At 47.2% G+C, this 25,918-nt stretch overlaps 2 protein-coding genes across 3 annotated transcripts in view; one reads left to right on the top strand and one right to left on the bottom strand.

The window, feature by feature from the left end:
- The window catches only part of FOXK1 (forkhead box K1), an 84,269-nt gene extending 80,172 nt beyond the window's left edge, over positions 1-4,097 (top strand). For both annotated transcript variants that reach the window (XM_083585706.1, XM_083585705.1), the window contains exon 9: positions 453-4,097. In XM_083585706.1, coding sequence (XP_083441832.1) covers positions 453-673 — 221 coding nt within the window. In that variant the 3' untranslated portion in view covers positions 674-4,097. The remainder of the gene's footprint in view (positions 1-452) is intronic.
- An 18,613-nt stretch (positions 4,098-22,710) lies between these two features.
- LOC310749226 (uncharacterized protein) lies at positions 22,711-25,271 on the bottom strand. The gene is made up of 2 exons (XM_083585862.1): positions 25,225-25,271; positions 22,711-25,132 (listed from the first exon to the last, which is right to left on the bottom strand). The coding sequence occupies exon 2, from the start codon at positions 25,027-25,029 to the stop codon at positions 23,956-23,958; it is 1,074 nt and encodes a 357-aa protein (XP_083441988.1). The 5' UTR covers positions 25,030-25,132; positions 25,225-25,271; the 3' UTR covers positions 22,711-23,955.
- Between the last annotated feature and the right edge of the window lie 647 nt (positions 25,272-25,918).

Genomic DNA, 25,918 nt, shown 5'->3' on the forward strand with positions numbered 1-25,918 from the left:
AGAGCCGTGTGGAGCGTGTGTGCGGCTCTTGGGGGCTTTTCCGTGAGGTGGGAGAAGGGACTGACGGGCTGCTCTCTGTCCCTTCCCACACCTCCCGGAAAAGCCAGCAAGAGCCGCTGCTAGGCTCTGCTCAGCGCTCCCTTGTAAGGGCTCCCTTTTGTCCCTCATCCCACTTTGCTGGGAAGCCAGCAGAACATGAGGCGCTGCGCAGCTATTGCTCTTGCTCTGCTGGCTTCTCAGTGAAGCGGGAAGAGGGACGGAAGGGTTTAAAGCAAGAAAAGCGAGAGCCACTTACATGCTCTGCGCAGAATATATTTTTTCTTGCTTTCCCCCTCTAAAAACTGGGTGCGTCTTATGGCCGGGTGCGTCTTATGGAGCGAAAAATACGGTGCTCTTATTGTTGTCTATTTCTTTGCATTTTATCTAATGCATTCCTCTCTTTCCTCCTCCAGCCCTCACAAATCCACTGCAGCTGCTGGCTGCCCAGGCCAGTTCCTCCACTCCGGCCGTGGTCAGCCAGGCGGCGGAGGCCGCGGCGAAAGAGGACCCTCCTGGCGAGCCGGACGTCAAGAGGCCTCGGGTGGAGGAGCTGAGGGGGGCGACAGCGGCCCCCTTGCAGACGGGCAGCGTCATCACTTCCACGGCTCCACAGGGACAGGCGGCCAGCGAATAAGGAAACCGGGATGCTCTGAAAGAGGCGCGGCGCACGACCTTTGCGGGATTGTCTTTCTTCTTCTTCTGCAGAAAGAAGAAGAAAAAACTACATCTGTAACACCTTTTTTGGGTTGTTGTTGTTTTTTTAAAGTTCCTTTCCAAAAGCTAAGATTTTAACAGGACAGGAAGGTGGTTCTTAAGAGTCTCAAGGTGCCAAATGAACGGCCGAAACCTCCAGCTACACAGAAGTCTGCTTTGCCTTTTACTCTGGAGATCTTTTCTCTCTCTCCCCCCACCCCAAACCCCCGGACCTTTTTAGATTAAAGAAACAAATACAGACAATTTGATTGTACGACTGCTGGGGTTTCCCCCCTCTCCCCACGTTAATTTCCTTCCCTTTCCCTCAAATATTGGGCTTTGTATGTGAGCATATTAAACGCAGGACAGGCATGTGTGGTTTTGGAGGAGGCTGGCGCAGGTTGTGATCGCCAAAGATTACCTCTGCCTCTTTTTATATATGTATGCGCACACACACACACACATACACATAGGGATGTGCCTCCCTGCCCTCCGAGCTTTGAAACCCGAAATCCGGAGGAAGCCCAGCTGGGAAGGGCTTTGCGAAAAGTTAGACATTGCAGGCTATATCGGCCGGTATCCCCAGAAACAGCCTCGTGGGCCTGTTCATTCTTCCCACCAGCTGACCCATGCTCTAACATTGTATTGCTGCACACAGTGCTCTTCCCCATTTCCCCCCCCCCAAAAAAAAGAACGTGCCCCCCAGCCAAGGGACTGAGAAACTGTCAGCACTGAGATGCCGGGATACCGGTTTAAGTTGGGGGGGTAGTTCAGTTGGTTAGAGCAGGGGTCAGCAAACTCACCGTGCCTCGGGCCGGTGTCTCCAGCGCCGATCGTGCGGAGGGTGGGAGAGCATGTGCCCATACGTGTGCGCTATTTCCGGCGCATTTCCGGGTCGGAGGAGCACCGGAAATAGGTGTGCATGTGCACAGGCCTCCTCTGACCCGGATGTGCACAGGAAATAACACTTGCGCATGCGCACAAGCTATTTCCGGTGCTTCACTGACCCAGAAGTGGCCAGCCACGCAGCGCCAGTAAGAGCGGGCAGTGGGGGTCACCGCGGGCCGGATAAACGAGTCCCTCGGGCCTTATCCAGCCCGCAGGCCTTAATTTGGGGACCCCTGGGTTAGAGCATGGTGCTGATAACCGCCAAGATTGCAGGTCCGATCCCTGACACGTCTGCATTTTCCTGCATTGGACTGGAGGATCCTCCAGAATCTATAATTCTATGCTCAACATTTGCTGGGTTGGGATAAGTGGGGCTGCATTTTTTGGCATCTACAGCGGGCATAGGCAAACTCCGGCCCTCCAGATGTTTGGGACTACCAATGCCCATCATCCCTGACCACTGGTCCTGTGAGCTAGGGATGATGGGAATTGTATCGTATCGTAAAACCTTTATTGGCATCACATACAACATCCAAAACAAATCAGTGCAGAATTGCCACTTCCCCAGTGGCACAAAACATTTGCTAAAAGAAAGGAGGCAGAGCAGTCTATCGTCATATCTCTTGGTCTCCAGGGAGATCAGACGTCTGCAGTGTATTTTGACGACAAAAAACCAAATAGAGATATTTAGCCACTGACTTGGTGAGCTCCTGATCATTCCCCAGTAATAGAAAATGTATGACCTCTGATTCTGACCTCTGAAAATGTATGACCTCCATTTGGGGATACAGAGTTGATCTAGAAGTTGCTGGCAGAGATCAGCATATAGTTCACAATTGAAAACCATATTTGTAAGGGTTTCCATATTGGGACGTGGGTGGCGCTGTGGGTTAAACCACAGAGCCTAGGACTTGCCGATCAGGTGGTCAGCGGTTCGAATACCCGTGACAGGGTGAGCTCCCGTTGCCTGGTCCCTGCTCCTGCCAACCTAGCAGTTAGAAAGCACGTCCAAGTGCAAGTAGATACATAGGTACCGCTCCGACGGGAAGGTAAACAGCATTTCCGTGCACTGCTCTGGTTCGCCAGAGGAGGCTTAGTCATGCTGGCCACATGACCCAGAAGCTGTACGCCAGCTCCCTCGGCCAATAAAGCGAGATGAGCGCCGCAACCCCAGAGTCGGCCACGACTGGACTTAATGGTCAGGGGTCCCTTTACCTTTACCTTTAAGGGTTTCCACCAGGTGGTCTACACATGGGCAAGTTCTTTCTCCTTCCACCCTGCCTGAGAACCTTCCCCAAAGGAGGTTTGATGGATTTAAATTAAACCTGGCCAGCGAGAATGCCCTTCTTTCTTGAGCGTTAAGCAGAAATTCAAGGTAATTATGGTTAGTTTCATGTACCCAATAAAGTTGGAAATAAAGAGGGGAACATGTTTTCTCTGCTGCTACTGTTAGTTCTTGGGGTTCAATATCCCACACACATCTGGAGGGCCGGAGTTTGCCTACGCCTGATCTATGTCTAGTTCCAGGCTTGATTTAACACGGTGCAAATTCAGGGAAGAGAAGAGCTGTCTGTGGCTACAGCCTCAGGGGAGAGTTGCTCTTGCGCTCGTATCCTGCTTCCAGTTTTCCCACAGGCAGTGCTGGAACTGGATGGGCCACGGGCCTGATCCAGCAACCTCCTCTTACGTAATAACCTAGGCAGGGCTTTGCTGTGTCGGGATTTGTTAAGAGGGAGCAACCAGCTGGGACCTTTTAGTGCCGTTCCTGTCCATCGAGCCTGAGAGAGGGAGAAAGACCAGAATCGAATAACCGTTAACCTTTAGAGATGGCGCTGCCCCATTGCTCACCACACCTTGACATAGCTGTCAACTTTTCCCTTTCCTTGCGAGGAATCCTATTCGGAATAAGGGAATTTCCCTTTTAAAAAAGGTAAACATTGACAGCTATGCACCTTGAGAGCCCAGATTACGCATTAAGAGGAGCGGACTCCATCTCAGGTAGCCTTTGGTTTTGGACGGCAGCGTCTGCTGGAGAAGACTAGCCTGGAGAGAGCTGGGTTCAAATTCCTTCTCAGCCATGCTGCTCTCTGCGTGGGCAGGTCATGCACGCCTAACAACCCTGTGAAGTAGGTTGGGTGGCAAGGAAAGGGGGGAGATTGGAGAGAACTACGAGCGCATCCTCAAGCAGGAAGGGCAGGATAAAAATGTTCATGACTCGTCATTGGATCTCATGAGAGACAGCGGTGGTGTAGTGGTTAGAGCGTCAGGACTAGTGCCCGGCAGAGACCAGGGTCCAAATCCTCACACAGCGAAACTCGCTGGGTGTGACCTTGAGGGCCATTCGCCGCCTCGCCTACCTCGCAGGGTTGTTGTGGGGATTAAATGACGAGGGGGGAGGAGAACCACGTGCGCCACTTTTGAGCTCCTTGGAGAAAACGGTGAAATTATAAATGCAATAAATAAATGAATAAATACGATTCTGGTCCCCGTGGGTAAAGGTGAAGACATCGACCGCTCGGCGCTCGTTAGGCTTTCTTCGTATCCGTGGGACTTCAAGTGGGTTTTCAGAGCCCAAATTTAAGCAAATCTTGCTCAGTGCTGAGCTAGGGAGGGGAGGGGGGGCGTAAGGAGGAGTGCATGACCCCATGCGTTCCTCCAAGCCGTTTATTTCCCTGTTTGCAGGCCCTTATTAAGAAAGGCAGGCCTAAGATTTAAGCGTGTTTGTAAATCCAGCCGTGCCTCTAAATTCCTCTGAATTTTTAAGCATTGCAAGACCTCTTTGAACATTTACCTGATGTTCGGGGGGGTGTGCACATTCCCCCCCCCCCAGTTTGTAAGGCTTGTTCACACGTCACGGTAAACCATAGTTAATGGTTTGCCGTGAACAGGGGCTGATCTTTGTCATTTTGCTCGTCCGCATTAACCCCAGGAGAGAACAACCCCTGTCTTAGCATGACATGGGATAGGGGCGTCCAACAGGTCAATCACGATCTACTGGTAGATCCCCAGGAGGTTTGCTAAAATCGATTCCCGCCCCTGCCCTCCATTGTTGCATGATTTGCAGGAAGGAAGGCAAGAGTTTACTCAGTGAGGTTGTTTGTTTCCCCAGCAATCTGTTGGCGAGCGGCTGTTCCCCTTTTTAGCCTGGAGCTGCCCTGAGTAAATCGCAATCTCTTGGGAGACATAGGATATCGGAGAGAGAGCCCCTCCTTCCCTCTCAGATTGGAAGATAATAATAATAATAATAATAATAATAATAATAATAATAATAATAATAATTTATACCCCGGCCAGAGCCGGGCTCAGGGCGGCTAACACCAGTAAAATTACAGTAAAAATATAATGGGGGGGGACAAATTAAAATACAGTACAGGTTAAAATGCAATTTAAAATGCAGCCTCATTTTAAAAGTAGCCCATAGATCAAGACCATAAGGGGAGGAAAACATAAGGGTCAGACTGAGTCCAAACCAAAGGCCAGGCAGAATAGCTCCGTCTTGCAGGCCCTGCGGAAAGATGTCAAGTCCCGCAGGGCCCTGGTCTCTTGTGACAGAGCGTTCCACCAAGTCGGGGCCAGTACTGAAAAGGCCCTGGCCCTAGTTGAGACCAATCTAAGCGACTTGGGACCTCCAAAATGTTGTCATTTGTGGACTTTAAGGTCCTCCGCGGGGCATACCAAGAGAGGCGGTCCCGTAGGTATGTGGGTCCTAGGCACTCTCTTGGTTGTGCCGCCCCCCGCAGAAGTTTGGGAGTAGCAGTGACAAGAGGGCCTTCTCCCTAGCGACCCCTAAGCTTTGCATCTCCCTCTGCACAGCTTTTTGCAACTGACAAATCCACACCTCTTTCTCCTGAACTTTGACACCTGAGGTCTGTGTTTTCAGGACCCATCCTATTCCTGGGACCACAATTTGTTTTACCCATTACCAATACAGAATTGGTATTTGTTGCAATCTGCCCAGGGACATGCTAGTAAAAGTCTAATAATAATGTCTAAACCAGGGCCTGCAGTTTATTTCCTCCTAATGCTAGTCGAAAAGGGACAAGCAACCAAATCAGGCACATTCCTTACCTGTGGTTTACTGTGATGTGCAAAGGGTGCCGATAAATTTTTATCCATGAAAACGGTCCCAGTAAATCTCTCCGCTGTCGTGGGAGAAGGGCAGTCTCTTAGCTCTGTTCAACAACAGATAGTTTGAACTTATTCTGAAGGAGAAATTGAGTTAGGAGCCCGGGGTTGACTCTTGTAGGCAAGAGAGAGAACAGAAATAACGTTGCGAGACAGGCAGAGAAAGACCTGTTCTCTGCGTGAAAAAGTTTGCTTGCCAGCTTAAGAAAAAAAGAATTGATCACTTGCTTCCCCCTGGAAGTTCTAAGCATCTGGGTGCAAAAAATCCGCGCCCCCCCCCCCACCAGAAATCAATTCAGTTGGGAGAAAAAGATCTTGCTCCATATGATCTATTAGTTTTGGAGGTGCTTTTGTCCGGTCCCTTCTCCTATGCAAGCAGTAATTCTGCCCTTGTCTAAAATGAAGGAAGGAAGTGTCTCTTAGTGGGTTCCTGAAGGAATGAGAGTGTTGTGCTGCGTGCATTCAGATGCAGTTACCCAAACTTGTAGGAAACTGTGAACATGCAAGGAGGAGGAGGATCACAAGACACCTGGCGGGGTTTGCATTGTTTGGAAGCAAAGCCCAGCTTGAATAAGGAAAGGGACAGACCTTTGCTGTTCTCCAGAGCCAACCAGCTGCACACCTGCCTGTCTGCCTTTGTGTGCAGACACAGGCATTTTGTTAAAAATCCCACTCCAGCTGCCCACTTTGATCACAGCGAAACAGAGCCGGCTGCAAGGGACTGAGGTGGCTGCGGGGGACACCATGTGCTTCCTTGGGCAGGGGGCTGTGTGGCACAGTGTAAATTATTATTATTATTATAGAATCATAGAGTTGGAAGAGACCACAAGGGCCATCGAGTCCAACCCCCTGCCAAGCAGGAAACACCATCAGGGCACTCCTGACATATGGTTGTCAAGCCTCTGCTTAAAGACCTCCAAAGAAGGAGACTCCACCACACTCCTTGGCAGCAAATTCCACTGTCAAACAGCTCTTACTGTCAGGAAGTTCTTCCTAATGTTTAGGTGGAATCTTCTTTCTTGTAGTTTGGATCCATTGCTCCGTGTCCGCTTCTCTGGAGCAGCAGAAAACAACCTTTCTCCCTCCTCTATGTGACATCCTTTTATATATTTGAACATGGCTATCATATTATTATTAAATATTATTATTATTATTATTATTATTAAATTTTATTTATACCCTGCCCTCCCCGGCCAAGACCAGGCTCAGGGCAGGTAACACCAGTATAAAAACAATTGATTAAGATACAACTTAAAAACAAGATTAAAATACAACATTAAAATGCAGCCTCGTTTCAGCAGAAACTCAAATCAAAACTTTTTGGGGATGAAAACGTCAAGTCTTTACCAAGGCCAGCTATCCAGACTGGTCCTACATGGGCCAGAAAAAAGCCAGGGAAGTCCCCAAATAGGAGTTCCATCACAGAAGGAGAAAGGAAAGAGGAGGAGGGGATCAAGTTGATTCCAAGCCAAAGGCCAGGCGGAACAACTGTCTTACAGACCCTGCGGAAAGAAACCAGATCCTGCAGGGCCCTGTTAAAGTGGATTAAATCCCAGGCACTTGGATCCAGTGCAGCCCAAAGGGGATGGGACTGCTCAGCTTGTTGAGTGTGGACTTGAGACTCCCCTAAGAAACTGGGCGGGGGGGGGGCGTATCTCCATCCTCTTCTGGGTTTGCATTCTTGTTTTCTTCCTTCACACTGTAATGAATTTGAGAGCCCAGGCAAACATCCCCCCCCCAAAAAAACTCCCCAACTTCTGTACTTCTGACCTATTTGATATTTTAAAGTCACTTTTTTCTGTTTGGAAAACAACATTTCAGCATCCTTGAATGGAGGTGAGGCTCTATTCATTTGGATCCCTTGAAGGAAGAGACTGCAGAAGCAGAAACATTGCTATGGTTGTAGGACCATACTTAACCTTCATCCACACTTAACCTTGCTTCATATTTCCAGGTCCTGTGTCTGAGTGCTTTTTAGTTTTATTTTATTGCCCCAGCACTTTCTCCATGAAGACTCGCTCTTTACCACTGAAAACAATTAAGTGGAAAATCCGAATTGCTGTTTGTTCCGATTCAGCATTAAAGATCAGCTTTTCCTGGAAAAAGCAGCGGGATTTTTTTTATTATTAAAAAAAGCTCAGACACAGACCAGGAAAGCATGGACCTGTGTCTAGAAATTGTGGGGCAGGTAGTAAGTGTGGAGGAGCCCTGACTTCAGACTCTGGTCTGTGTGCCTTCTGAATCCAGGGATAACTTACCTTAGGGCAAAATATGTCCCCGACGTCTCCTATTGTAGTGTTGCTGTAAGACAGCAGGGGCAAGGCATCCCCATGTTCTCCTGCAGATTCCCAGAGGTATCCTTTCTGTCTTGCTTTGCGAGTGGTGATGGCTTGATTTTGCAGAGGCTTCTTCTAAGATGCATTGTCGCCAGCCCTCGCCAAAGCCTGATGGATTTCACCACTGGGCACAGAGAGAGGCATCAGCCTTGAAGGTGGACGTTCAGGTTGTTGGAGAGGGGAGATGAATCCAGCCCCATGGGACACGACCCACTAGTAAATTCTCCATTGCAACCCCCTGTCGAGAGCTCTTGCACAACTGTTGAAAACTTCCTGGTGACTTGCACCCTGTTTTAAATGAGGGGGGTACAGAGTGCCGCTGCCTGAATTTCTCACCTCAAACACCCAAGTGTCTTTGGTCCAGCCCTGGAACTGGGAGTGCCACCCCTAACCTGGCCGCCCTTACCTGCTGTCAGACCACAGCTCCCATAACTCCTTGGCCAACCTGGCTGGAGTCATGGCGGGTTGGAATCGCCAGATTATACAGAGAGCAACGCTTTGGGGGAGTCTGCCTTAGGATATGCCAAGGCACTCTTGTGGCTGCATGCAATTCCTGCATTGCAGGGAACTGGGAATAGATGACCAAAGCTAATTTTATGTTTGCAGGGGAAGATGCATAACAATGCACAATAAAACTGTAGTCCAAGGAAGCTTGTTTGCAGCTCCCGATCTTCTCAAAGGGCTACCTTCGAATTTCAAGTCATGCTTTCCTGTTGTACAGTATGTGCTGTGCATCCACGAAGCAGCGAAGCCTTAAGCGTGTGGAATTTGAACTATCCTGCCCCTTCTTTGTGCTCAGGTTTGCCCTGCTCCGAGCTGACATTTCCGGCATCCTTTGCATACGCATCAAGCTTGCAGAGGTGCATTCGGTTACCCGGACTTGCAGATAAACATACACCTGCTCACCTGTGGCAAGTAGCAATCTCACCAGGCAAAGGAACTGGTGGGTAGCTCAGCTGGTTAGAGTGTGGTGTTGCTAATGTCAAGGTTGCAGGTTCAATTCCCGTAAGGGGAAGCTGCATTGCAGGGGTTTGAAATAGATGGCTCTTGGGGGCCTTTCCAACTGTATGATTCTATGTCTATGGAGCTCGGGGGGGGGGGGGGTTATATTCCTTTAGATCATAAACAAGGGACGCGGGTGGCGCTGTGGGTTAAACCACAGAGCCTAGAACTTGCTGATCAGAAGGTTGGTGGTTTGAATCCCCACGATGGGGTGAGCTCCCGTTGCTCAGTCCCTGCTCCTGCCAATCTAGCAATTCGAAATCACATCAAAGTGCAAGGAGATAAATAGGTACCGCTCCGGCGGGAAGGTAAACGGCGTTTCCGTGCGCTGCTCTGGTTCGCCAGAAGCGGCTTAGTCACGCTGGCCACATGACCCGGAAGCTGTACGCCGGCTCCCTCGGCCAATAAAGCGAGATGAGCGCCACAACCCCAGAGTCAGCCACAACTGGACCTCAGGGGTCCCTTTACCTTTACCTAGGACTGGCACCCAGGCATTCATGGAGAAAGGGTAATGAAAATGGTTGTGGCCTACTGCTTTTCGGCAGCTTTCATAGAATTCTAAAATGTTGGGAGTTGGAAGGGACCTCAAAGGCTCATCTAATCAAACCCGCTTTGCAAGTTTTAACTGCCCTGCTGATTTGAGCGTAGCTTGACTGGGCAGTCTTCAGACGAATGTTAAGGACACAAAAGCACAGCAGATTTCTAGGGTTCCGAATCTCCAGCCATGCTGCCCATTGGGAGAGGCAAAGAATGGAGACCTTGAGCAATGCAATGCAAGCAGTCCTCTCTTGACATTCGAGTGCCAAGCAAGTTTTCTCAGCAGCCAAGTTCCATGGATTTCAGGGCATCCCGGACTGATTGAGACGTGGTTCTGGGTGGAGCAAGAAGGACCTAACTAGTGCAGCATTGCACGTGCCAGACAGCTGATTCCACAGAACTGTAGAGTTGCAAGGGGCCGCCTCATCTAGTCCAACCCCCTTCTGCAATGCAGGAATAAAAACCGGGTGCAGAGTGATAGCAAAGGCTGGGGGGGGCACATTGGCATACTAACGTGGCCCGTGCAGCAGCTGACGTGCTTGTGTGTCTCTGCGGGCACTTCATTGCCCACCCAGCATTACATAAGGCAGGGCTTACCATCCTGGGACTATCAACAAAAGGAGTGGGTTTTAGTGGTAGTTTTTGGACAAACGTAGGACAGCAGTAAAGGCCATGTGCTGTGATGATATCTGACGATTAGAATTTAGGTTGCTTTTGATACAGGTTGGGGCCTTTCGTTTTAGTGGTGAGATCGCCCACTCAAGCCCTTGGCACAACAGAATTCTTTCTCGCCTTTAGATAAAACCTAATACACATTTTTATTGAGAAAGGAACAATCTAGTGGGACAGGCCGCTCTCTTCAACCCATGTTCTTGGATGGTTCAAGAAAGCGTGTTTTCTCTCCTAAGGCAGGCTTTGCTAAATGATAGATTTGTGTTAAACTCCGTGAAGGTGGAAGGGGCCCTGTGGGGTTAAGTATTTCAAGAGAGTCGTTCTGTCTCAGCAGAGAGCCTTGCACACTTGCAGACTTGTGACCCAGCCATCCCCATCTTGGTGCCCTCAGATGTTTGGCACTGCTTGGCTGCAGTTGCTGAGACTGGTGGAATGGGGTGGTCCAAAACATCTGGAGAACACCTGGATGACAAAGGCTGGCACCAACTTCCACAGAGCAGCCCCAAAGGAGGTGGTCTCTAGTTCATGAAAACTTATGCCACAATAAACATCTTGGCCATTAATGTGCCACAAACCCTCCATTGTTTTTGCAAACAATGGCCCTCCAGATGTTTTAAGACTACAATTCCCATCATCCCTGACGACTGGTCCTGTTAGCTAGGGATGATGGGAATTGTAGTCCCAAACATCTGGAGGGCCAGAGTTTGCCTATGCCTGTGACAATCGCACATCTCTACACAAGCCCTTCCCCAACCTGCTTTGAGGTTTCGCCATGCAACTCCCATCAGCCGCAACATCATTTGTAGGAACTCAGTCATTTAGCATGGCAGCACTTAGACTCTGGAACTCCCTGCCTCATGATATCAAGCAAGATGCTTTCGCTGTATCCATTTTGGCTGCAAACATTCTGGTTTGCCTCTGCAGACGCTTGGAAAGTTGGTGTGAGAATTGTAACCTGTTTTAGTATTTTCACTTTTTGTATGTTTTAAACTATTGCTGCAATTTTCTCCTGACGATTTTATTGTTTTGCCATTCTGTAAGCCACTTCGAGGCGGTTGTTTCTTTTTACAATCAAGCGGTGCATAGATTTTATGAAATAAAAGAAATAAAAAGACACGGCTGGCCTGGCTCAGGGCTGAAGGGAGTTGTAGTTCGTAACATCTGGAAGACGCAACACAGAGCGGTTGGAGTTGGGCGCATACCAGGTTCTCTGAGAGCCTGCAATTTTCCCGTTACCTGCAGTCTCATAAATCAGCCAGTGCTGTGCCAAAAATCAACATTTGTCCTCATTTTATGCTGGATTTGCAAGTTATCATTGAGCTGATTATTGCTTTACTCTCTCTCCCTCTGTTGGATCTCAAGGTCTTTCCTTTGACCTGGTTGCAGGTGAGAAAAACCTTCCCTGGCTGGGCATCCCAGAAGATGCTCCAAAACCAAAATGATCATTTCTGCACAAACACCTTTCTTCCGTATCCCTTCATATTCTTGTTGCATCAAATCCATCTTTCACACTTGGGCGGCCATTTGTCAAAACCACCTCAGGAGGTTGTGGACTCTCCTTCGTTGGAGGTTTTTAAGCAGAGCTTGGATGGCCACCTGTCAGGAATGCTTTAGCTGAGATTCCCACATTGCAGGGGGTTGGACTAGATGACCCTCAGGGTCCCTTCCAACTCTAAGATTATGTGATTCCATAATATTTGACAGTTTTATTGACACCACATTAACCATTTTTTAAAAAGATGGAGAGCAGAATGGAACTTTTTTTTAACACCCATCCCTAGATTTAATTATACGTTACTTGATCAATACCAAATGTGTTCAGGGGTTCCTGTGGCACAGATTACAAACCACTTCTGTTTTTAATTGCACAATGCCTGGAGGCCATTGTTCATGAGTTAACGACACAGTCGATTTGAAGAGCGATGTAAACGCTGCAGCTCTTAAGTTATGATGGACAGATGCACTCAAGAAAGCACCATGTCCGTATAATGGAACATTTACCCCAGTTAAATTTCTACATCTAAGTGCAGCAATAGGTTGACCTGGAGGCACAGCTCTATCTTTAAAACCTGCTTGTACAAGCGTTTTCCTCCCTTCACAATTTCCATATCAAAAACATAACATTTTAATAACATCAGGACACAAATCTAACAGGAGAGGAACTCAGCGACCTCAATTTGCATGAAGTTTGTGGAACAAACTCTGGAGTAGAACACAGGTCAGCGGGCCGAGCCGCGTTTGATTTTGCTTGTCCCTGAAGCCTCGACTCGTTTTTTAAATTAAAAAAATAATGATAGGGATTTCTGTAGGCATGGGCGGAGAAGAAATTGCATGGATAATTTACAATCTGGTGGATGCAAATTTAGAGAAGGGCCGACCAAATGCTGGTAGCAGATTTGGTGGGCTGCAGCGAGTCCTGCATTTTGCTAGGAAGACTGTTGAGGTGAAAAATGTCATAAGAACATAAGAAGAGACAGCTGGATCAGGCCCATGGCCCATCTAGTCCAGCATCCTGTTCTCACAGTGACTGAAGAATTTCCTTGCGGAAACCAGTAAGCAGGATAAGAGCAGCTCTCCCCTCCTGTGGTTTCCAGTAAAGCCACTTCCGCCCTGCAGAGGAGATGGAGTTGCGGGTATCACGGCCCCATCACGTGCGCGGCAGCAGCCCCCGCACGATTGGGGGAACCCCCAGCCGTGTCATCCCCTGGCCAACCAATCGGCTGGCTCTGGGGGCATGGCCTGCCCTATTTAAGGCAGGCGTGGCCGGGAAACTCCCTCTTTTCCCACCTACCAGCTGTTCCTGTTTCCCACCCTCCTGCCCTATAAGGTTTTCGTTCCTTGACCTTGCTATGGACCTTGGTTGGTCGCTGTTAAGGGGCCTGGTAGGAATTTTTCCACTTGGCAAATTGGCACCAGCCACTTGGTTTTCACCTACCTCGTAGCAAATCGTCACAACTTTCTTGGTATTGGTGGTTAGGCATTGGTATGGTTCTGTAGATGGAAGAGGGGAGGTAGCGCCATCACCTGCCCCACATATTGAAGGGGAGTCCGATAAAGGATTCTGGGGGGCGTGGCCCTGTCCGAAGCCTAAGGAGGCGAGCGGTGACCCCGGGGGAGTTCCTAGCTGATATGCATCAACAGGACTCCCCCTACTGGTGGTTAACCCTTCCAGACTTCAAGCGGACGGGCTGAAGTCGGATATAGTCAGTTAGGACCAATGCCTAAGCCAATACCGCCCATCACCTGTAACCAATAATGTTGTGGCCTTATTTAGCCCATTAACCTTAATAACTGCGTCATGTGTCTTTATTTCCACTGGGGGGGACGGGGACTCGCCACACAATTGGGATGCAGAAGCATGGCTGCCTCTGAGGCTAGTAGCCATCAACAGTTTTCTCGCTCCATGAATTTCCCTCATCTTCTTTTACAGCCAAGTTTGTGGCCAGTTTTGTCTCTTGCGGCAGCAACTTTGACCATGTGCTGCACGAAGAAGGGTTTTATTTTGTCTTCCGGAGTCTCCCAACATTCAGCTTCCTTGAATGTTGAGTTCCAGTGTTGAGGTGAATCATTTCACCTAACGAAAAAGACATAATAATCTGTCACGAACTGAATCCACATCTGCTGTATTTACAGTGGTACCTCAGGTTACATACGCTTCAGGTTACATATGCTTCAGGTTACATACGCTTCAGGTTACAAACTCCGCTAACCCAGAAATCGTACCTCGGGTTAAGAACTTTGCTTAAGGATAAGAACAGAAATAGTTCTCTGGCGGCACAGCGGCAGCAGGAGGCCCCATTAGCTAAAGTGGTGCTTCAGGTTAAGAACAGTTTCAGGTTAAGAACGGACCTCCAGAACCAATTAAATACTTAACCTGAGGTATCACTGTACTGCCAGTGCCGGATTTACGTATAAGCTAAACAAGCTATAGATCTCAGAGCCCCACTCTCTTGGCCCCCCCAAAAAAAATTAAAGGGGAAAAAACTGGATGTACGTTTCCAAAATATAAGATAAAACAAAACAAAAAACCTACATATAGCAACAGTGTTTTGCGTTGTGTGGGCTCCTCTGATGTAAGTCATGGGCCCCGCCTGCTAGCCTGCTCCCTCAAATATCACTGGTTTGCTCATTTCTATATCAGTTACTTTGATAAAATACATATTTTGTTATGTGCAAATGGCTTTAGATACCTATTAGGTCCATAAATTACCATGTAGCATATATTCAACACAAAAAACAGTGGCAATTTGTTGTTGACAAAGGACAGCTGGACATATAAAGGGCCCTTCAGGAGCTTAGGGCCTCATCAAACCTAAATCTGGCCCTGTTTACTGCACTTAAAACTCCCCTCAGACACATTTTCAGGTAGCATTTTTCATGAACTCCTTTTCTGGGGAGAGGGACCCCGATTTTGGGGACTGCCTCAGGGCTCCCAACTACCAGAACCCAGCTTTGGAACAAGCAGAACGAAGCTTGCAAGTCTTGATAGCGTTGCTTGCCCTGCAAACATGCCAAGCAAGATTTGATCCCGGTTTGCAGGGGAGGTGCAGATCATCGTCTGTCCCCAAACAAGTATCAGAGAAAGAGAGTTGCCTTGTGCAAAGGGAAGCAGAGTGGGATGAGTTTATCGAGTTGCCTTCTGCCCATCCATTACCATCAAACCAAGGTTTGGTGTTATGTCTACCTATCTCAAGGAAGCAATGAAGATACATTCATGCAATTCTATCTCACAATTGAAAGGAGATTAATTGCAAAGCGGTCTTAAAGTTGTCAGTCTTGTTCTAATATTCTTTAAAACAAAAAAGAATCCTGCACAGACTGAGGAGTTTTTAGACATCTTTCCCCCCGCTAGTCTCTCTAGTTGATGAGCTATGGCAATGTGTGAAGGTTTTCTGCTTGGCTGTGAGAGAAATCTAGCTGTAAATTTCATACAGTGTCAAGGCACTAACATAAAACCCATCTCTAGCAAACATGCTTTGCATTTATATGATCTTTAAATTCCTGGGGGAGAGGATGGTGGAAGATGCAGCCAGACTCCACAAAACCAGCCAGCAGCCGACTATAGGATATTTGCTTCTTTCCCCATTACCATAGTTTGCTGACAAGAGGCGAGGGAATAGCAGCTGGAACAAAATATCAAGCATTTCCCCTCTAGTCCAGGACTGTTCTTTTCATTAGCAAACCAATTATTTTTCTGCAGGACTATAATATCAGTGGGGTCTAAGTATTACTCTCCAGAATCAAGTTGCTTCTGTGCCCAGTTAGTATTTAAAGCCCTAAATGACTTAAACCCCAATTATCCGAAAGACCCATCTGCCTCCATACAGACTATCCCAGGTGTTAACATCAGCAGAGGTGTACCCTATTTGTAGTCCTGCTGGCCTCAGAAATTCAGGAATGAAAAAGACTTGGTAATGCTGTTTGATTTTGGAGGACCTTGCCAACAAAGGTCCGTCTAGTTCAAGCTATGGGTTTCCTGGTAGTGATGTATACAAGTGAGAGCTGGACCATAAAGAAGGCTGATCGCCGAAGAATTGATGCTTTTGAATTATGGTGCTGGAGGAGACTCTTGAGAGTCCCATGGACTGCAAGAAGATCAAACCTCTCCATTCTGAAGGAAATCAGCCCTGAGTGCTCACTGGAAGGACAGATCCTGAAGCTGAGGCTCCAGTATTTTGGCCACCTCATGAGAAGAGAAGACTCCCTGGAAAAGACCCTGATGTTGGGAAAGATGGAGGGCACAAGGATAAGGGGACGACAGAGGATGAGATGGTGGGACAGAGTTCTCAAAGCTACCAACATGAGTTTGGCCAAACTGCGGGAGGCAGTGGAAGAAAGGAGTGCCTGGCGTGCTCTGGTCCAGGGGGTCATGAAGAGTCGGACACGACTAAACGACTAAACAACAACAACAACAAGGGGAAAGTCAGATGCAAAAACTCAAAGAGTTTAGGCCCCCAAACTAGAATACCCCAACTGAATGCTTTCGTCCAGCCTACACCAACCTGATGTTTTGAACGACAACTTCCATCAGCTAAATCGTGGTGGCATTTTATGGCACACTCTTTTTAAGTTCGCAAAGTACTTCACATGCATTATCTCAGTAATCCTAACAACAGCCCTATGGAGTAGGTCAGTATACTCATGCCACACTACAGATTTCATGGTGAGAAAAGAGAGCTTGAGGATGGGATACCGTGTATTGTCAGAAAGACATTCAATGAGTTCCTGCTAACAGGTAGAGATGTGGCCCAGTTCTGTGGATGTTTACTTGGAAGTTGGTACTGCTGAATGCAATGGGACTTTCCCCAGTTAAATGGAAGAAGAGGAGGAGGAGGAGGAGGAGGAGGAGGAGGAGGAGGAGGAGTTTGGACTTGATCTCTCGCCTTTCACTTCCCTTTTTGTTGTTGTTTAGTCAATGAGTCGTGTCCGACTCTTCGTGACCCCCTGGACCAGAGCACGCCAGGCACTCCTGTCTTCCACTGCCTCCGCAGTTTGGTCAAACTCATGTTGGTAGCTTAAGCTTTACTGCCTGGGTTTTTATAACTGCTGTATGGATAAGCACAGGAACCTGACCTTTGAAGACTTTGTAAGTACTGTAAATAATTTTCAACTTACCACACGTGTGGTTTCTTTCTGTGCTACAGGAAGTGGGGAAATTTGGAAGCAACTTAGAAGAGGATATTTTAAACATCTAACTGCCTATATTTCCACACTTTGCTTTGCTGCATATTTTGTGATTTTTGACGTCTGCTATGGTTCTCTCACTAAAGAGGACTTGCCCCAAACCTGAATCTACACGTCCAGGAATTCTTCTTTTTATATACCTTCTTCTTGCTTTCCCAACCAACATAAATGTTACTAGGAGATCACACACAGGAAATCAATTAGCGAGGGGTGGAGACAATACAGACTGGGTCACAAGACACTCTAGAAATGTTTGACTCACATGTATTTCTGAAACCCACGCACAAGTGTCTCCCTGCTCAGATGCCTGACACTCTATCTCTCTTCCTGGGAGGCAGGGATGAATTTCCGACAGGATAACTGTGCATAACTGTTTCCTTGTAATGACTTCCCCCCCACTTGGTCCATCCTGACAGACACATACACACCTTGGGGAAACGGCAGCAGCACACTCCCTTTGACAGAGCGCCTGCTTCCTGATTAAATCTCTCTGATACCTCTCATTGCGAGACGCGGCTTCTGGCTAATTAGCAGTCAGAGCAAAATCCTTCTCTGATGCAGAGACATTAATGTCTTTTAACCTTTTCTTCTCAAGGAAGTCTTTCCACCCTTCATCTCCTTGTTTAGGCTTTGTAAAGCAACTTTTCATGGAGGTTATCGGAAGTAACGTGAAATTCTCTCTCCCCCCCAAAAAAACATTACATCTGTACCTATAAATGAACTACAGTGATGGAACTGTGCAATGGTGCTCTAATGTATTGATAATTAATAATGAGAATATTTAATGGACAGTGATTAATAATTAACTCCCACCATCTGTTTTCCCATGGGGTCTGGCTAAAAACTAAAATTAAATCAAGAGTGAAATACAAATCATAGCCTCATAGAACTGTAGAGGGACCCTGAGGCTCATCTAGTCCAACTCCTGACAATGCAGAAATATGCAGCCGGTGACCAAGGGAAAGAGACGGTGGAAGAAGATTGGAAGAAATTTAAAGTGTATCTTAAGAATTGTTGTAAAATTAATGAGTGCTAAAATGTCATGGGTAAGGTAAAACAGAATTGCAGTGACAAATAATTGGGTAAGAGAAAAAGGGTTAAATAATTGGGTAAGAGAAAAAGGATTAAAGAAAGTGAATTATAAGTAAGTAAAGTGATAAGTAATTGGATAAGAGGAAAAAGATTAGAAATTGTATTATAAGTATTCAAATTAGGGGTTGCTGGGAAAATTTAAAACAGGGATGCAGAAAAGGGAGGTATGGGGAAGTCGTTGAAACAAGGTCTAAGAAAAAGAGGTTAAGAAATTATACATGTTTATATGTTTGTTTGTTTATGTATTGTCTTGTATTGTTTTTTTAATATATGTTGGAAAATCAATAAAAAATTTATATATATATATAAAAAAAAGAAATATGCAGCTGTCCCATACAGGGATAGAACCTGCAACCCTGGCATTATCAGACCATTCTCTAACTAGCTGAGCTATCCCCAAGCTTAGTCTAATCCAGAGGTTTTCAAACTTTTTGAGTCCACGGCTCCCTTGGCTAACTAAATTCTTTCTGCGGCACCCCTGGGGGGCTCAGGGGGCCAGTTATGTCACCCTTTGCTTGAAGAGCACATATTTAGATGTGCACCTGTTTGATTTCCACCCGCCCTGTCTTACTCCCAAATACAGTGGTACCTCGGGTTACATACGCTTCACGTTACAGACTCCGCTAACCCAGAAATAGTACCTCGGGTTAAGAACTTTGCTTCAGGATGAGAACTGAAATCGTGTTCCGGCGGCACAGTGGCAGGCCCCATTAGCTAAAGTGGTGCTTCAGGTTAAGAACAGTTTCAGGTTAAGAACAGACCTCCGGAACGAATTAAGTTCTTAATCCGAGGTACCACTGTAGCTCCTAGTACCATACATTTCCAAATTGCCAAAACCTGCTGATGCAGGCAAATTCATTGGATTCCATTCCAAGCGAAGATAACCGGCATCTGGGGGCCTCTCCAGATGTTTTGGAGCACAACTGCTGTCAGGCCCAGCCTAGCTTTGGTTCCCACCCCAAACATCTGCCTAGCTTCAGGTTGGTGAAGGTTGCAGCTGGAGGGGTTGTTTGAGTTTTAAGTATGGCAGCAATCTGCACCTGAGGCACAAGGGAACGGGTGGAGGAATAGAAATATACTACCCTTTTAGTGCAGAGGTTTTCAACCTTTCTGAATCCATGGCTCCCTTGGCCAACTACATTCTTTCTTCGGCACCCCTGTGGGGCTCAGGGGCCCAGTTATGTCACCCTTTGCTTGCAGAGCAGGCAGCCTCTCACCCTTTTTCGAACACACTCCCTTGTGGAGGGTTCCCCGAGCCTCCTCTCCTCTCCCCTCTCCTTGGGAGTCCTCTGGGCAGCTGCCCCTGGTCTCTGAGCTGCCCCAAGGAGAAATGTCTCCTCACACTGCCCCACAGGGACTTAGGACTTGCCTGTCCATTCCCAACAGCAAGGGCTGGTGGGCTGGGCTCCCTCGCCTGCTGGCTTGCTTGCTAGCTTCTGGCAACCAGCACCTCCTGACCAGCCCCAGAGGCACCATTCGTCTGGGGAGCTTGTAGCCAGGGCTGCTGCAACGAACAGCTGTGCAAACCTTTGGGAGACAGAGATGCAAAAGGGCATCAGAGGAGGGAGAGAAGGAAAGAGGGACAGAGGCCCCTGTTATCTGCAGCACCCCGACCATCATTCAAGGCACCCCAGGGTGCCATGGTACACTGGTTGAAAACCACTAATCCAAAGGTAAGTCTGTGTCTGGCTGAGCTTGAGTCTGGACTATGGATTCTGAGCTCATGTGTTCTGATTCGATACATGATGTCCAATCACAGATTTTAGGATTTGGGCCTCTGCCATTGGCCCTTGAACTCTGAGTCGTGATTTGCAGCTTGGAAGTTTAGACAGCCAATCGTGTTGGGAGTGGGAGTGGCCCAGGCTTTCAGGTATGTATATGTTGTTGTTGTTTAGTCGTTTAGTCGTGTCCAACTCTTCGTGAGCCCCTGGACCAGAGCACGCCAGGCACTCCTGTCTTCCACTGCCTCCCGCAGTTTGGTCAAACTCATGCTGGTAGCTTCGAGAACACTGTCCCACCATCTCGTCCTCTGTCATCCCCTTCTCCTTGTGCCCTACATCTTTCCCAACATCAGGGTCTTTTCCAGGGAGTCTTCTCTTCTCATGAGGTGGCCAAAGTATTGGAGCCTCAGTTCAGGATCTGTCCTTCCAGTGAGCACTCAGGGCTGATTTCCTTCAGAATGGAGAGGTTTGATCTTCTTGCAGTCCATGGGACTCTCAAGAGTCTCCTCCAGCACCATAATTCAAAAGCATCCATTCTTTGGCGATCAGCCTTCTTGATGGTCCAGCTCTCACTTCCATACATCACTACTGGGAAAACCATAGCTTTAACTATATGGACCTTTGTTGGCAAGGTAATGTCTCTGCTTTTTAAGATGCTGTATAGGTTTGTCATATAGGTATAGGTATGTATATGTATATAGGTATGTATACCTAATGTATATAAGCAGTTGCTTTGCCCCTGTTACCCAGCTATGTAGCTCAATAAAGGTTCTTGCTGTTATCGCTGTGTCTTGCCTCGTGGGAACCCACCTACACTTCACTGGTGATGAAGGTGGGATGCTAGGCTAGTCTTACTGACCAGTGATTTAAATCAAGTCTTATTGACTAGTGATTTAAATTGTGATTTAAATCATAGAATCATAGAGTTGGAAGAGACCACAAGGGCCATCAAGTCCAACCCCCTGCCAAGCAGGAAACACCAGCAGAGCACTCCTGACATATGGTTGTCAAGCCTCTGCTTAAAGACCTCCAAAGAAGGAGACTCCACCACACTCCTTGGCAGCAAATTCCACTGTCGAACAGCTCTTACTGTCAGGAAGTTCTTCCTAATGTTTAGGTGGAATCTTCTTTCTTGTAGTTTGGAACCATTGCTCCGTGTCCGCTTCTCTGGAGCAGCAGAAAACAACCTTTCTCCCTCCTCTATGTGACATCCTTTTATATATTTGAACATGGCTATCATATCACCCCTTAACCTCCTCTTCTCCAGGCTAAACATGCCCAGCTCCCTTAGCCGTTCCTCATAAGGCATTGTTTCCAGGCCTTTGACACTGAGAGCCAGTGTGGTGTAGTGGTTAAGAGCGGTAGTCTCGTAATCTGGGGAACCGGGTTCGCGTCTCCGCTCCTCCACATGCAGCTGCTGGGTGACCTTGGGCCAGTCACACTTCTTTGAAGTCTCTCAGCCCCACTCACCTCACAGAGTGTTTGTTGTGGGGGAGGAAGGGAAAGGAGAATGTTAGCCGCTTTGAGACTCCTTAAAGGGAGTGAAAGGCGGGATATCAAATCCAAACTCTTCTTCTTCTTCTTCATTTTGGTTGCCCTCCTCTGGACATGTTCCAGTTTGTCAGTGTCCTTCTTGAACTGTGGTGCCCAGAACTGGACACAGTACTCCAGGTGAGGTCTGACCAGAGCAGAATACAGTGGCACTATTACTTCCCTTGATCTAGATGCTATACTCCTATTGATGCAGCCCAGAATTGCATTGGCTTTTTTAGCTGCTGCGTCACACTGTTGGCTCAGGTCAAGTTTGTGGTCAACCAAGACTCCTAGATCCTTTTCACATGTACTGCTCTCAAGCCAGGTGTCACCCATCTTGTATTTGTGCCTCTCATTTTTTTTGCCCAAGTGCAATACTTTACATTTCTCCCTGTTAAAATTCATCTTGTTTGTTTTGGCCCAGTTCCTTAATCTGCCAAGGTCGTTTTGAAGTGTGATCCTGTCCTCTGGGGTGTTAGCCACCCCTCCCAGTTTGGTGTCATCTGCAAATTTGATCAGGATGCCCTTGAGTCCATCATCCAAGTCGTTGATAAAGATGTTGAATAAGACCGGGCCCAAGACAGAACCCTGTGGCACCCCACTAGTCACTCTTCTCCAGGATGAAGAGGAACCATTGATGAGCACCCTTTGGGTTCGGTCAGTCAGCCAGTTACAAATCCACTGAGTGGTAGCATAGTCAAGACCGCATTTTACCAGCTTCTTTACAAGAATATCATGGGGCACCTTGTCAAATGCCTTGCTGAAATCAAGGTAGGCTACATCCACTGCATTCCCTTCATCTACCAGGCTTGTAATTCTGTCAAAAAACGAGATCAGGTTAGTCTGACATGACTTATTTTTCAGAAATCCATGCTGGCTATTGGTGATGACAGCATTCCTTTCTAGGTGCTCACAGACTGTTTGCTTAATGATCTGCTCCAGAATCTTCCCTGGTATTGATGTCAGACTGACTGGGCGGTAATTATTTGGGTCCTCTCTTTTCCCCTTTTTGAAAATAGGGGCAACATTTGCCCTCCTCCAGTCTGCCGGGACTTTGCCTGTTCTCCAGGAATTCTCAAAGATGACTGCCAGTGGTTCTGAGATCACACCTGCCAGTTCTTTTAATACTCTTGGATGCTGTTCATCTGGCCCTGGAGACTTGAATACATCTAAACTAGCCAAGTATTCTTGTACTATCTCCTTAGTTATTCTGGGCTGTGTTTCCTCTGCTGAATCATTTCCTCCAAATTCTTCAGGTCGGGCATTGTTTTCTTTATCGGAGAAGACTGAGGCAAAGAAGGCATTGAGGAGTTCAGCCCTTTCTGTGTCCCCTGTTTGCATTTCACCATCTTCTCCTCTGAGTGACCCCACTGTTTCTTTGTTCTTCCTTTTGCTACGAACATACCCATAAAAGCCTTTTTTGTTGCTTTTAACCTCTCTAGCAAGCCTGAGTTCATTCTGTGCTTTAGCTTTTCTGACTTTGTGTCTACACGTGCTGGCTATTTGTTTGAATTCCTCTTTGCTGGTTTCCCCCCTTTTCCATTTTTTGTACACATCCTTTTTTAATCTTAACTCAGTTAAAAGTTCTTTAGATAGCCACCCTGGCTTCTTTAGGCACCTTCCATGTTTCCGTCTCATTGGTATTGCCTGAAGTTGTGCTTTTACTATCTCCCTCTTAACAAACTCCCAGCCATCATGAACTCCCTTTCCTTTTAGTATTACTGTCCATGGGATCTCACCCAGCACTTCCCTAAGTTTTATGAAGTCGGCTTTCTTAAAGTCAAGAAATTGAGTCCTAGTATGCTTGGCTGCTCCTTTCCGCTGTATAGTAAACTTCAGAAGAGCATGATCACTCGCGCCTAATGATCCTTCCACTTCTACCCCACTAACCAGGTCATCAACATTGGTTAGGACCAGATCTAAAATGGCTGTTCCTCTTGTTGCTTCTCCCACTTTCTGGACAATGAAGTTGTCTGCAAGGCCAGTGAGGAATCTGTTTGACCTTATGCTCTTGGCTGAGTTTGACATCCAACAAATATCTGGGTAATTGAAGTCCCCCATTACTACTATCTCCCTTCCTTTTGCATGCTTGGCCATCTGTTCCAGGAAGGCATCATCTATGTCCTCCGTTTGGCTTGGGGATCTATAGTAAACTCCCACAATGAGGTCACTGTTATTCTTCTCTCCCTTAATTTTGACCCAAATGCTCTCACTTTGGCTTTGAGGTTCTAAATCTTGGATCTCTTCACAGGTATACACATCCCTGACATATAACACCACTCCTCCTCCTTTCTTGTCTGGTCTGTTTCTCTGAAATAGATTGTATCCCTCCATTATTACATTCCAATCATGGGACTTATCCCACCAGGTTTCAGTGATGCCTATTATGTCATATTTAGTTTGCTGTACCAAGAGCTCAAGCTCATCTTGTTTATTTCCCATGCTTTGCGCATTAGTGTACAGACATTGAAGTCCATTAATCATTCCCCCGTGTCTCTTATTTAAGGATTTTTTCCTCCCACCACTAGGTCTGCATGCTGTTTGCTCCATTTGGTCTATGACATTTGGATGATCATCTTCATCAATTGATAGACTCCTACCTTCAGGAGCACTGTCTCCCTCCCCCACATTAGTCAGTTTAAAGCCCTCCTGATGAGGTTTCTGAGATTTTTGGCAAAAACATTCCTCCCAACCGTTGTGAGGTGCAGCCCATCGCTTGCCAGAAGTCCATCTTCAAGAAACTGCAGTCCGTGATCTAAGAATCCAAACCGTTCCTGTTTACACCATTTGCGAAGCCAGCTGTTCACTTCCACTATTTTTCCCTCTCTCCCTGGGCCACGTCGTTCAACTGGGAGGACAGATGAGATGACAATTTGTGCATTTAATTGCTTCAATTTCCTGCCCAGAGCCTCGTAGTCTCTTTTGATCTTCTGGAGGCTATTGCTTGCAGTGTCATTGGTTCCCACATGAACCAAGAGGAAGGGGTATTTGTCAGTGGGTTTTATGATTCCTTGCAGTCGTTCAGTTACATCTTGGATCTTAGCCCCGGGGAGACAGCACACTTCCCGAGACATCTTGTCAGGCCCACAGATCACTGCTTCTGTTCCCCTCAGTAGGGAATCCCCTATCACCACTACACGCCTCCTCTTAGGTTTGGTCGGGGTTCTTCCGTGAGCTGTCCGTTCCACGGTCGCCTGCACATTCCCTGAGGACTGACTTTGCTGCTCGTCTTCATATACCTGATCAACTGTAATGAGGGAGAGATCCTCAAATGGAGTCTGCTCTTCGTCTTCCATGCTAGGGGAGAGGACCTCAAAGCGATTGTGTATTTCTAAACAATCAGAGCGAACCCTGGGCCTCCTACTTCTTTGAGTCACGTTTCTCCATATATCTGGCTCCTGTGTTGGTGAACTAGCCTCCTTCTCAGGGGAGTCCCCTGTCTCCTCCTTGGTGGAGACGGTGTGCTCTGTTGCTTCCAAGAAGAGCTCCAGCTCTCTAATTCTTTGGAGCGTAGCTACACGTTCCTCCAGTTGCTGGACTTTGTCTTGTAAGAGGGCAATCAACATGCAATTGCTGCAGGTAAAGCTGCCTGCAACCTTTGGCAAGATGGCAAACATTGCGCAGGAACCGCAGGTGACTGCAGCTGTTCCCTCACCCTCCATCTTGAGAACGTGTCGTTGGGGGTGGCTACAGCGGTCCTCCATCATAAGAAGCGTGAAGACAGGACAAATAACTCCCCCCCCAAAAAACCTAGGTCTCCCCCAACAAACGTTTGAGACTAGCTCCCCTAAATCTAAAAGATGGATCAAACTGCGCACGCCGCTAGGCGCTGCCCTGCAAGCTCTGATAAGCTCCTCCCACAGCTAATCACCGGCCTCAACAGAAACCCTGCCCCCTCTGACCTTTGCACAGGGAGAGCAGCTAATCAGCCACCAAGAAACACACACACGAGAAAGCCCTTTTTGCTCCTTCTACAGCTGCTGCCCTGCAAGCCCTGCTGTAGCTTTAAATCAATTTGATTTAAATTAAATCCACCCTGGTTCTGAGCAGGGGCACACCTTTTCCGTGTTTTTATAACGTAACCGCCCTGTGATTCTTGGATGAAGGGCAATGTGGAAATTTAAAAAATAAAATAAGACATAAGACCACTGTTCATGTATGCCACCACAGCAGCAAGAATCCTTGTGGCAAGAAACTGGAAAGATGAAAAAATGCTGACAATTACAGACTGGCAGATACTTATGCTAGAATACCTACAATAGCAAAATTGACGGGAAGAGTTAGAGGAGTAGTGAACCAGAAAATATTTAGAGAATGGAGAATATTTAAGGATTATATAAGATCATATTGTACCAACGATACAATACTAGCAGAACTCGAGTGGTACCTGTAAACAAAATGCATAACAAACATCGTTTTTGGAGTAAATAGGAACAATACTAAAGATTAGGAAACTGCAACAAAAAGAAAGATAGTATAAACAGTGCAATGAGAACGATTGGAAGACTCATTTTATCAGAAGTCTTTTTATTTAAGTGTTTATTAAGATGTTAATAGGAAGATTACATATGTAAATTTGTTTTTGCTCCTTTCTGT

Source organism: Podarcis filfolensis, assembly GCF_964270895.1.
Source record: "Podarcis filfolensis genome assembly, chromosome: 14".
NCBI classification, from domain to species: Eukaryota; Metazoa; Chordata; class Lepidosauria; order Squamata; family Lacertidae; genus Podarcis; species Podarcis filfolensis.